At 43.3% G+C, this 11845-nt stretch overlaps 1 protein-coding gene across 4 annotated transcripts in view; it reads left to right on the top strand.

The window, feature by feature from the left end:
• The window catches only part of myo3b (myosin IIIB), a 66226-nt gene that overhangs the window by 25517 nt on the left and 28864 nt on the right, over positions 1-11845 (top strand). For all 4 annotated transcript variants that reach the window (XM_086124290.1, XM_086124291.1, XM_086124288.1 and 1 more), the window contains 5 exons: positions 254-401; positions 2039-2192; positions 2293-2381; positions 2768-2897; positions 11418-11497. In XM_086124290.1, coding sequence (XP_085980416.1) covers positions 254-401; positions 2039-2192; positions 2293-2381; positions 2768-2897; positions 11418-11497 — 601 coding nt within the window. The remainder of the gene's footprint in view (positions 1-253; positions 402-2038; positions 2193-2292; positions 2382-2767; positions 2898-11417; positions 11498-11845) is intronic.

The raw sequence follows: 11845 nt of genomic DNA, 5'->3' as shown, positions 1-11845 counted from the left end.
ACTGCAGGACTCACAGTTTGTACATCTTGAAAATGACTCAAGGTTAAATCAATAGACAGAGAAGCAGAACCGTTGATGATGTGCTTTGATTTTATTTTTCCAAGCTGGTGTTTATGACTTCCCAGCAAGCAGGCAAAGCAGTATTTGGGTTGAACTTGGATTGTCATGAAAGTTTTATCAGCATAAATGGCTGCTGGGATTTACTCGCTGTGTTCTAAGAAGTTTGTTTGTCCCGCTTTTTGTTGCTTTGAAGCGCCGCAGAGAGCGGCATGAATGTGGGAATCCTGGACATCTTTGGCTTCGAAAACTTCAAGAAGAATTCCTTTGAGCAGTTGTGCATCAACATTGCCAACGAGCAGATCCAGTTTTACTTCAACCAGCATATATTTGCCCTGGAACAGGTGAGTTGGACATCAGATCCGACGTGACTTTAAATTCATGATGTAGGCATTTTTCTGTTATACGACACTGTGAGTGGAGATGGGAAGGAAATGCGGTACAAAACAAAAGCTTTCTCTATATTTACAGTGTATTTATTACTGCGGTTTGTTCAGTGGAGTCAGAAATCCAACCGGGGAGGCATTTTATTTTTTTCTTTTTACTAGCCTCCAACATTTATTAATCAAAGAATTAAGGTTAACATTAAGCTAGCAGCCTTTTGTAAGTTGTATGGTGAGATTAAATACATAACATGTAATTCTCTTTGTTTTCTTACACCTTCAAATGGGAATGGCAACAAACAGCTGAAAGCAAGCCTTGGCCTTTTTGTTTTTGTTTTTAATTGTGTTCTAGCTGCCGCGTGTTGTGAAGTTTGCACCCTCGAGTTTGCAAACAAGTTTTTGCCAACAGCACAAGACCAAAAATGGCAGCGCGAATGCTAGATATAGGACTTTGTTTTGTTTTTACGTTGTCAGTGATAACACCAAAGAGCTATTTAATTTTTTTTTGTTCTTAAAATATATTTCACTGCTTAGCATATCGTGACTTAGAGCAGTTGAAGTAGTTTTTAGCATGTGTCATAAACACGAGGTGAAGTGGCACCCCTCTTCCTTCCATTTTTTTCCTTTTTTTTATGTGGCCCTGTAGTTAGTGTCTTAAAACAACATTTCGTAATAATTGTTGCTGAAAATAAAACCTTCAGAATTATTTGGATCGTTGTTGGATTCCAGTGAGCTATGGAGCCCTCTAATCTACTTTAGCATCTTGTGCCGTTACCATTATAGCATCATTGCTAATATTGCTATTCGGATCTGTTTTGTGGTGCAAACTTGACTTTATTTTGGTGTGTGGCATCTACAGTACAGTGCATTCATTAGCTTGACTTTATCATGTCTTTATTTCACATCACGTTTGTTTAATCTCTGTCAAATTGGCTCAGACGTGAATGGACAAAACACTTCCACGTTTCGCTCAGAATTGGCAATTTCGCAGTTTCACGAGATGTAAAAACATCTGAAAATACAAAACCAACAAATAATACTGCGCATTAAGGAATTCTGCTTCTTATCATATTAAAAAAAACGTCTGTTCATCCTGCACAATCAAAACGACAAGTCTGAGTTTTCAAAACTCTTATTACATAATTATTTCACGGATCCGGCCTCAAGTGATTGTAAAAAGTTTCTCTTCTATAAATACTTGACTGATATAGGCCTTGTGCTCAGCGCAAGAGGGATTTACATTTGGTGTGCTTGTCTCCAGTATTGTTGACTGAGTTTATCAATGATTAATACATGAGGACGGTTTACATCCATTGGTTCCACTTTATTAGTCCAAATATATATTGAAAGCAACTTTTGATGTGAAATTAAAGAGATGCAATAATGTGATAGGACTCTGGGTTATTTGCAAATTGAAATAAATTATGAATAAGTAAGTGGCACTATTTGTTAGTTCAGAGCTGTGTTATGCATTCAGTAAAAGCCCGTATTATGCAAGCCGCAGCTGTGTGTTTTCGCTTGATTAGAAACTTGAGCAAATAATATTGTTTTAATTGGGTCATTTGGAGAACTCATTAACGAGATTCCCCGGCTGTTAGATGGAGTACCAGAGCGAGGGAGTCGACGCCAGCCTGGTGGAGTATGAGGACAACAGGCCCATCCTGGACATGTTCCTGCAGAAGCCCATGGGTCTCCTGTCCCTGCTGGATGAGGAGAGCCGCTTCCCGCAGGCCACGGACCACACGTTAGTGGGTGAGGATGCACCTATGCCAAAAACACAGAAAGGAGAAGCGAATATCTAGCTCGGTGTCCTCCTCTTGAACTTAGGAGATGTTTCTGTTCATCTTTACAGACAAGTTTGAGGACAATTTGCGCTGCAAGTACTTTTGGATACCCAAACGTGTTGAGCTTTCGTTTGGGATTCTGCATTTCGCTGGGAAGGTATGTTGGTAAACTAACGGAAATTCACTACAGTAAAAATGAAAATCTCGTGAGTGTTCGTTTGTCACTTAACCCTTTCAGGGGCAGCGGTGACTACAGTGGACAGCTTATCATGTTATTAAGTTACAAGGTACATGAAAGGGTTAATATCATACATGACATGTCGGAGCTCATTTTAAATGGATTCATTTCGGTCCTGCGGAACATCTGTAGCTACAGAAAAAAGATGATCTGAGAATTGTAGGTTACTTCATGACACAACACTTGGTGACCTAAAAGTGGCCAACAAATTTGCAAACTTGCCAGTACTCTGAAGCCCCTCAGCAGAAGTAAACAATTCACTTCTGCTACTGTATCTTGTGACCGTCTTCCGTTGGACTCGACAGGTGATGTACAGCGTGAACGGATTCCTGGAGAAAAACCGAGACACTCTCCCTGCGGACATCGTCGTGGTGCTGAGAACATCGGAGAACAAACTTCTGCAGCAGCTCTTCTCCAGTCCCTTAACGAAAATAGGTACCCTATTTGTTTTAATGGTGAATATAGGCAGAGTGGTGCGGTGCGGCCTTAAGGTACAATTTTTGACTTTTTCAAGATATGAACAGCCAAACGACTGGTTTTTAGTTTTTCACGTGTTTCTGCAGTTTTGCGTTCTTTTTCATTTGTGTCTGCCTGACTGTAGTATTATACTGCCTCCTGGTGGCCAAGGTGGGAACACCAGAAGTAGCTGCACAGTAAACTGGATTGCAGCATTCAATCGTAATGCACACACTTTAATTATTTACATTCTGTTTAATTACTTTATTACACTGTTTTTATAAAACCGTGTTGTTGAGTTCATTTTTTTTTCCTCATTTAAAAACATAAAAATGAATATTTTGAATTTTTTTGGGTGGGGGGTTGGAACGGATTAATGGCACTTCCATTCATTTCAATGGGGAAAGATGATTAGAGCTGCAGGTTTTTTTGGGTTATGAGCTTGGTCACAGAACAAATTAAACTCTTATCTTAAGGCACCACCGTAATCAGGAAAGTTTTGGCTGAGACAAGTATTGCCATACAATGGCTGTATTAGCGTGTGAATTGTGCTGTCGTCTGCAGCCTTCATACATGTGCAGGTAAGTGGGCCTCTTAAAGACGCGGAACTCAGTCGCCTCCTGGTCCCCCCCTTTTCATTTTGAGCTGCCGTGCGCCATCCTCGGATAAAGCTGCACTCGCCATTATCTCTGGAAAGGCTCAGCTCTCGGCACGCTGCTCTGTTTTTATTTTCACTAAGCTGTCCCTTTTTGGATTCCCGCTGCTCAACGCCAGGATAGTTTCATGATAAGGGTTTCCAAAAACCCGGGAGATGAAGAAACAGTATTTAGTGAGCACAAAAGCAACTCTTCCCACCTCCCTTTTTTTTTGTTGTTGGTTTAATAACGGTAGTAATGTGCTCGTCATTAGCCCAAGCCGGGGGCCTCGTGGTCATCGAAACGCTAGTGTTGAATTATTAGACTCACACTTCCGCCTTTTTACTTCAGCTAAGCCACGATATGTGATTTCACTTCTTTTTAAGGAATCTGTAAATGCTCGCTTTCACTCCCGGTGGCATTGAAAGAAAAGCTTTAACCCACAAAAGACACCTTTAGCGGAGACTTTGGGTAGAACTCTCCGCAATGGGTGTGTAAAAATCTAAAGTGCAGGTGGTGCACAAGGGAGCCTTCAGCCACCCGCTTTTTCTTGCAATTAACAGCTTCAGGGGAGAACAGCCCATAAAGGCACAAAGAAACTGAATGCGGACTAAAAATGTGCTGTGATGTTTATTGTTGACACTGTGTCAAATAGGTCTAAAAGCCTGTTTATTTCATTTGGTGCCACTTTGCTTTTGCTTGTTTCTCAAAGTAGGTGATCATTCTAGAAAATGAGTTGCCGCCGTTCTTGTGTGTTTTCGGTGGTTTCCAGCGGTGAGCAACACACGCAAGAAGAAAAAAAAAACACTGTCCCACTTTTGCAACATGTTCACAGCCGATGTAAATTAACACGGAGCTGGAGGTTCGACCTTCCACACTGCAAACTAGGTCTGAACAATTCAGCAAATTCAAATTGACATCACGATTCAGTTGAATGCAATTTACAGAGAGCAAAAGCAGCCATTTGGGGAAAAGAAACTAACTGATTTGTAATTCAGTGGCCTTTATTTTTTGTTTGTTTGTAAAAAAAACAAAAAAACATGGGAAGCGGACCTTGAAAAAAAAGAATCTGATATTAACCCTTTCAGGGACATCGATTACTACAGTGGACATGTTCCTGGTTATCATTATTGGTGCATGAAAGAGTTAAATAAATCCCAATCTCTATATTGATGGGGGCGGAGGGTGACTGTAACAATTTGAATAGTTCAGCCCTATTGCAAACTGTCTTATCTTTAAAAAAAAAGAAAAAACATGAAAGACCTGACTGTCTAATCAGTCCCTGAAAAAGATCGCCCGCCATTTCATGAGAGATATATGAAGAGAATAAAGTCTCTTCTTCAGGCTATATTTTCCCTGTGTCAGGGAAGTGGCGGAGTCATTGGACTCCATTTTATACATTCACTGTTATTGGTGAAATTATCATTATCTCAGCAGGGGGATCCGATGAAATCGTTTTTCTCAAACCGGGGTGGCTGCACTCCTCAGTGTCACCACTAGGGGGGACACCCATCCAGTCCAAATGCACTGCGCAGTTGTATGCAGCCCACATATCAAACATTAATTCCCCTCTTGGCCTTATACATTAAAACACAAATCTGTAAGTGATTGGATGTCATTTTCTACCTGCTCATTCCCCGTGCCAGACTCACGGCGATGCTGCCACTAATGACGCAGCAGGAGAACGGTGGCGGTGGGCGGGTGAGGTCACGGTGGGGGCCCCGGCGCAAAGTAAAACCTTCCCAGTTTGAGCGGCGCATGATGTGTTTCCTTGAAGCTCACACATGTGGTGCTGTTTTGTCAGAGGAAATGGGAAGTCTTTGTATGGACAAATTCCTGAGAGCTCGGGCCTCGACCAGATCAGGGGGTGGGGGTGTGGGGGGGTATCACTCTGTTGGAATTGGCCGGAGATTGTTCAGGCCTGCCGGGGCTTCAGGAACTTGCGGTCGCTGTGAGTGTGTGCGTGCGTGTTGTTTTGGAACCGCTTGGCCCTGCTGCTCGTAGTTGAGTGCATGTGTGCAAACACACAATGAAATATGCACTTGTAAAACGGTTGGGTTCAAAATTAACCCGAATTGGGGGAAATTGAGCCAATGCTGGGTTAATTTTACCCAGTACATTGGGTTGAGGATTTGACCCATGTTGGGTCATGATCAGCTTCAGCTCTTCAGCCTTCCCAAATATTTTGTTCAACACCATCTACTGGCTGACTCAAAGTAATTAACCCAACCTTGGGTAAAAAGAACCCAATTTTCTCAAAATCCATCGCAGCTCAGTGAGTGGGTTAGGAAAATATACCCAAGCGTTTTTTTTTTTTTTTTTTTTTGTAGTGCAGATTCTACAAAGTGATGACATCTGCGTAAGTGGGTACATCACCCATCAAATGGAGGTTTTCTTGTTGAATCACTGAACGTAATATTTTAACAACAAAACGTACGCTTTCTCCAAAACGTCTCGTCCCACCAAATCTCGTGCAATACGCTGCCTTCCAAGTCTCGTTGCTGGTGGGTCTTTGTTCCAATGTCGTGCAAATGCAATTCCAGTAACTTAACAAATCAAACTCTAGCTTGCAATTTCAAACCTTTCCTTTCAAGAGAAATCAAGGGTTATAAGTTCAAGCTTGTCGAGCGTGTTGAAGAGTCCATAAAGATTCCCTGTAAAGAGATGACAGTTCTCCCATGCCCCGCTTCTCCTCTCGTCTCTGTCCATGGGAGGAGAGGCCCCCCGATCCCCTTTGTGTGGAAATGACAGGCGTCATCCAACCGCATGACACATTTGACTCTTTGTTCTCTCGCGGTGAAACTTTTTCTTCATTTTTGTCTTCCACTTGGCAGAAATCGCAAGTGCTTTCTCCAGAAAGAGAACCACTCCCCAAGTGCTACTTTTTCTTCACTTACTCTTCCACTTTCAGTGGTATCGGCCAAATGGTTGGCGTCGGCAGCGCAATTCCGCCGGCGCCGGCTCTGGCTCCCTCAAGTCACATGGTGGTGCAACATCCTTTTGATAAACGCAACGCTGTGTTGTGTCATTTAAAGCCAATTACACCGCACGTTTCGTGATTGATCTGCTCTGACAGCGGTGGATGCCATTTAAATCAACAGCCCCACCCCCCGGAGCCATCTCCAGGCGGGTGGGGGAGGGTGTCGGCGGCGTGGGAGATGCCGGGGTGGGGGCGGTTTACGGCCGCTTTAATCTCATTTGCTTGGCTGCTGAGTTGAGTTTCCAGACCACGTGTTCAAAAAGAGAGCGGCAGAGAGCCCACTTGAGCGTCTCGCTCACTCAAGCTAACCCCCTCGCCGCCGCAATTGTCCCCCCCGTGTCGACGGCCCAATTCCCGGCTTCTGAAGTACAAGGCACACTGATGCGCGTAAACGCATTCAGGGGAGGTGTCGCATTCAACGCGGGATTGCACATGGACTATTCTTGTCAATAGAAGCCCAATACAAGTGCCAGTTTGAGCTTTCTTTTGGGATTCTTGCCAAGGTTTCGTTTTCAAAGTGGACGCACGGACGCCAAGGGTGGCGTTTTCTCAATCGGCGAACATTTCCGCTTTCCCGCCTGAGAGAGCAAAAATAAATAAGTAAATTCCCTGAGGGTACATTTACACCACAGGCGTCAAAGTCAAGGCCCGGGGGCCAGATCCGGCCCCCCCACGTCATTTTATGTGGCCCGCGGCAGCAAATCATGTGTGTCGACTATCGTGATTCTTGCTGAAATCTGTACCGAAATGTCAAATTGTCCTGGGTAATAAATAACATTGAGATTTTGCACCGGCCCTACGAGGGAAGTCGTAACTCCGAAATGGCCCGTGACAAAAAATGAGTTGACGCAGACAGCCTCGAGTGGTATGCAAAAGAAAACGACTGAATTAAATCTTAAATTTAAAAAAATATATTTAATTGGCTTAATTGGAAAAAAAAGAAACTACAACACTGTACATTTGTTCCAGTTCAGTTGTATTGAACTTTTATGTAAAATCCAATTGCATTTATTCTCTTTGTTTTCAAACATTTATTTTGGTATCATTTTATGACTCTTTAGGCCCAGTATTTTTATTTTTTTATTCCTTCCACTTAAGCACAGTGTTAATGTTCAAAGTGACCATTTAACGAGCTTATTGCAAGTCCGTACCGGAAGTTACAGCCAGATAAAACACCAAAGATAAACTTTAAAAACAATTTTTAATGATCATTAAACCGTGTACCATTTATCTTGCTCATCTAAAAACAAATAAACATATATTTTCATGTATTTTTATGATATTACATTTTTGTTACTCATTTTTGTCCCATTCGAGGTGACTCAGCTCCATTAACTCATTCAGTACCAGCCAATTCTAGACCAAGTCTGAAAAGACGTTTAAAAACGTCTTTGGGAGTGAATGAGTTAACAAGCCGTCGCTGAAAGTCGAGCTGTTTACATCGCCGATGTAGCGTCACAACCCTGCAGCGGAAACGCAACCTTCATAAGGATTTAAAAATCATTGCTGGACTGGATTCATGGCTTTAGTAGCCTGCCCTGACCTTTCGTTCCCCTCACCGGCTATCTTCTCGGCTTTATAATCATTCCCCACTTTTTTTTTTTTTTTTTTCATCGACATTATTAGAGACTTCAAGAAAGCCCTTTCCCCACTGCCAAAGGACAATTCTTCCCCCTTTTTTTTTCCAGGCTCGTCTGTGTTTGAATTCTAATAATCCACCTCATTAGAAAAGTTCCCGTCTGGATCGAAATGAGAAGGTCCTCCTTCAAGCCGGACATCACAGGTGCTCCCTTCGGTTTCATGTCTCAGGAGGCAGACATCTTTGAGGATGCCGACTATTAACCCTCGCTCTAATCATCTCGTCAGGAGGGGATAGGAAACCCGCGAGCAAGAATGAATTAATGCGAGCCGCCGAGGAATACGGCTGGGGAAAGCGAGCGAGTGTCCATTTGTCAAGGCTTAGGTACCACTGTTCCAGTTAGTGCGGCGGCTGCGCAGCCCCCCCTTCATCTCGCCTTGATGGTGTCACGGAAGTGAGAGGCGTGAAAGCGCAGTGACACTTGGCGAGCCCGTTCCACCCGCAGCTGCTAATTCATCATGACAAATGTGCTCAGATGATCTGGCCCAGCAGCGCTAATGGGGAGAGGGGGAGAGCGTGCTTCATTTGCACAAGAGCCACTCCAATTAATCCAAGCAGCTTTACTCTGGGCTAATTGGAGCGGGGCCCTCCCTGCCCCATGTGTTGCGAATACTGTATATCCGACACAGTTAACCCGCTCCCCTTCTTTCTTTTTCTTTTTTTCTTTTTTTGCATGTGTCTCTGATTATTTAATCCGATCCGAACAATTTCACCAGTATTTACACTGGAGGGTTGAACACAATCTGTTCCACGACACTGAATGACCTCTCGTTGTCACGCGCTTAAAACTGCTGAGTTGAAAGTTACTCAAAGTGGGTGAAAGCGATAATCCATTCCTGGGTCCAAAAGGGACCAAGCCAATCACTGTAAAACCAGTTGGGTCAAAGATCCTCCTTCAAGCGTTTCCAGTTGTTCCAAAATGCTGCTGCTCACCTCCTAACTGGAGCTCGTAAGAGGGAGCGCATAATCCCAATTCTGGCTTCCCTCCTTTGGCTCCAGTACATTTTTGAGTTCATTTTTGAAATCTTTAAATAGCCTCGTCCCAGTTTACCTCTCTGAGCTCCTCCGACCCTGCGCACCTGCCCGGTGTCTCAAATCTGGGAACCAGACGCTACTGGAGGCGCCGAGGACAAAGCGGTGCCTCGGAGGGGATCGAACCTTTTCTGTTGCCGGTCCTTCCCTCTGGAATGACCTTCCGTTAAATGTTCGGCAAACCCCCTTCCCTGTCCATTTTTAAAACTCGCTTGAAGAAACATCTTCATTTAAAGTGGAGTAGTTTTTACTCAGCATGAGGCTACGCACCTGTTTTAGGGCTTTATTGTTTGAATTATTTTACATTGGAATCGTTTTATATGTTGCGGTTTAACTGTTTGCAGCACTTACTTTCGCTGCTGATGTGGGGTTTTTTTTTGCACGTCTGTTTTTTTTATGGCCCGTTTCCACAGAAATGTTGATCGCATTCCAAACTGTACAATCGAAGGGCCGCTATATTTGGGAGTGTTTCATTTGCTTTATTTTCCCCACGCGCTTTGTTCGAACGTGTCGCCTATTTTCAAGAGCACCAGCGACACAAACATGAGTAGGATTTGTTTTCAAAGGCTCAAATGTAAAATGTCATTGAGAGCCCAAGTGGCATAAATTGATAACGATGAATAAATACACCGTTAACAGACAATGGAGTCGGAGCGGCACTGTTTGCAAGCTTAAAAAAAAAACAACAAACGTTTGATTCCCTTTTGAAATGCGTTTACTTCCCTTGTATGGCTTTGTCGGTGTCTGATTGTATGTGTTTGATTTATCAAAGCAACCTGGCTCCAAACTGATCCACCCGAATGCGATTGTAATATCGGTGTTTGATTGACATTTGTCACCCGAACACAATCTTGGATTGGGAAGCAGGCACTGACTGATCCAGTCTTTCAAGGCTCTCCATTTGTCGCAACCTGTACTTGCGACGCATGACAAATAAAAAGAAGCTCACCGCCACGCACTTGGGCAATTGTTGCCCTGTCACTTGGTTTTTATGTTCCAAAACTTACAAAGGTTTTCCTCATCACCATACGTGGATGCTCGTGGAATGCTGCCTCCTGTGTGTGGAGACTTTTTTTTTTTCTTCCTGCAAAGGTGTGTGTGGCACATCTGTGCAGCTATTGTTTATTCATGGAGTAAACCCTTTGAAATGTGTTAAGATACTTCCCACTCATTATAAAAATCCTGCCACCCATGGATTAGGACTTTGATGCCACAATCCTGCTTCAAAGGCTGCTTTCACTGCTATTAATCACAGTTTAGCCTGTGAAGATACAGCCAGGGAAAACATTTGGACATCTTGTGCGGAAACTTTGAAAGGTTGAGACTGTCGTGCATATGCTGCGCTCGTCATATCCTCTCTCGTGCGCATGCAGCTGCGTTTCTAACTGCACTCAGCTTCTTTGGAATTGCCTTTTTCTGTTTTAAATTTTACAACGCGCCTGAGCGCGAATAGACATCCTTCACGGGCCACAACATTAGGCACCACGACACGATCGAATGCAATGCAAAACGTCTGCCTTTATAAAGATAATGCTCGGTTTTATCGGCGAGAATTAAAAATGGCATATTTATCGTGGTTTGAGTTTGCAGCGGTATCGGACCGCCTGAGGTGCTGTTATTGACGTTATTGACGCCTGAGTGACATGTGAGCGGCAAATGTTAACGTCACAGACCCTTGTGTCTTTCTTGCTCTTCTTCTGTGGTGTTTGTTGGCAAACTAGCTTATTGACGCAATAGCACCACCTAACGAATCTGTGGAAATGAGAATTACTAGAAGTCCCGAGTTGGACGTTGAAACGCGTAATTTTCAGTTTCTTAGTACTCTAAAACCCACCGAAAAGTGATTCCTCTGAAAAAGTTGTCATTTGATACGAATATGTTCAACTTTGTGCAGTCATTGCTCGCCAATTCAGCCTCAAATGTGAGGCTTGCCGAGAGATTGAAGGGGTAGTTCAAATAATTGGAATTCAAATTTAGGCGATTTTTTTAAAAATTGTAGTCCATTCACATTTTCTATAGATGCAACAAAAGAAAATGTTAGGAGCTTTCTTTTTCCACAGACATTTTATTTTGGGGGGAACAAAAGGAAAAAAAAAGGTTAAAGTGGAATTCTATTTTGTGCAGCATTTTATTCTCTCAGTCAGCATTTATTCTTTTACTGGAGACAATGTATTGCCAATCATTGCAAGTTGCTTCTGTTTTGTTTTGGGCAGGGAATCTGGCCACGGCTCGGGCCCGAGTGAACGCCGCCTCTCGATCTCTGCCGCCGCAGCTCAGTTCAGGACGCAGCAAGGTGAGACTCCTGATGCCCAACGTGTTGCATTTGAGAGCTTTTTATGAGTTGCTCACAGGCAGTGCAGCCATAAGCGGCACTATTTAAAAAAAAAAAAAAGTGTGCTGTGATGCATCGCCACATTAATAGACTACCCTGTTATGTTTGTTCTCTTGGTTGTGGTGAGGCAGCATCGCCATCTGGCAGTTAGTGCGAGCAGCCTGAAAGGAGTTTTGTAACTTTTCTGATGTTTATGACCACTTAAGGAAACTTTGGTTTCCCCAAATTAGAGAGTTGACATTCCTCAATCGGTGATCCTTTGCGTACTTTCAACCCCCCTGTCTCGAAACGGTTACGATCTCGAACAAA

This window comes from Hippocampus guttulatus, chromosome 11 (assembly GCF_054856545.1).
Source record: "Hippocampus guttulatus isolate MCC_2025c chromosome 11, RoL_Hgut_1.0, whole genome shotgun sequence".
Classification (NCBI taxonomy): Eukaryota; Metazoa; Chordata; class Actinopteri; order Syngnathiformes; family Syngnathidae; genus Hippocampus; species Hippocampus guttulatus.
Note: the sequence above shows the minus strand (reverse complement) of the source record. Positions and strands in the feature narration are given on the sequence as shown.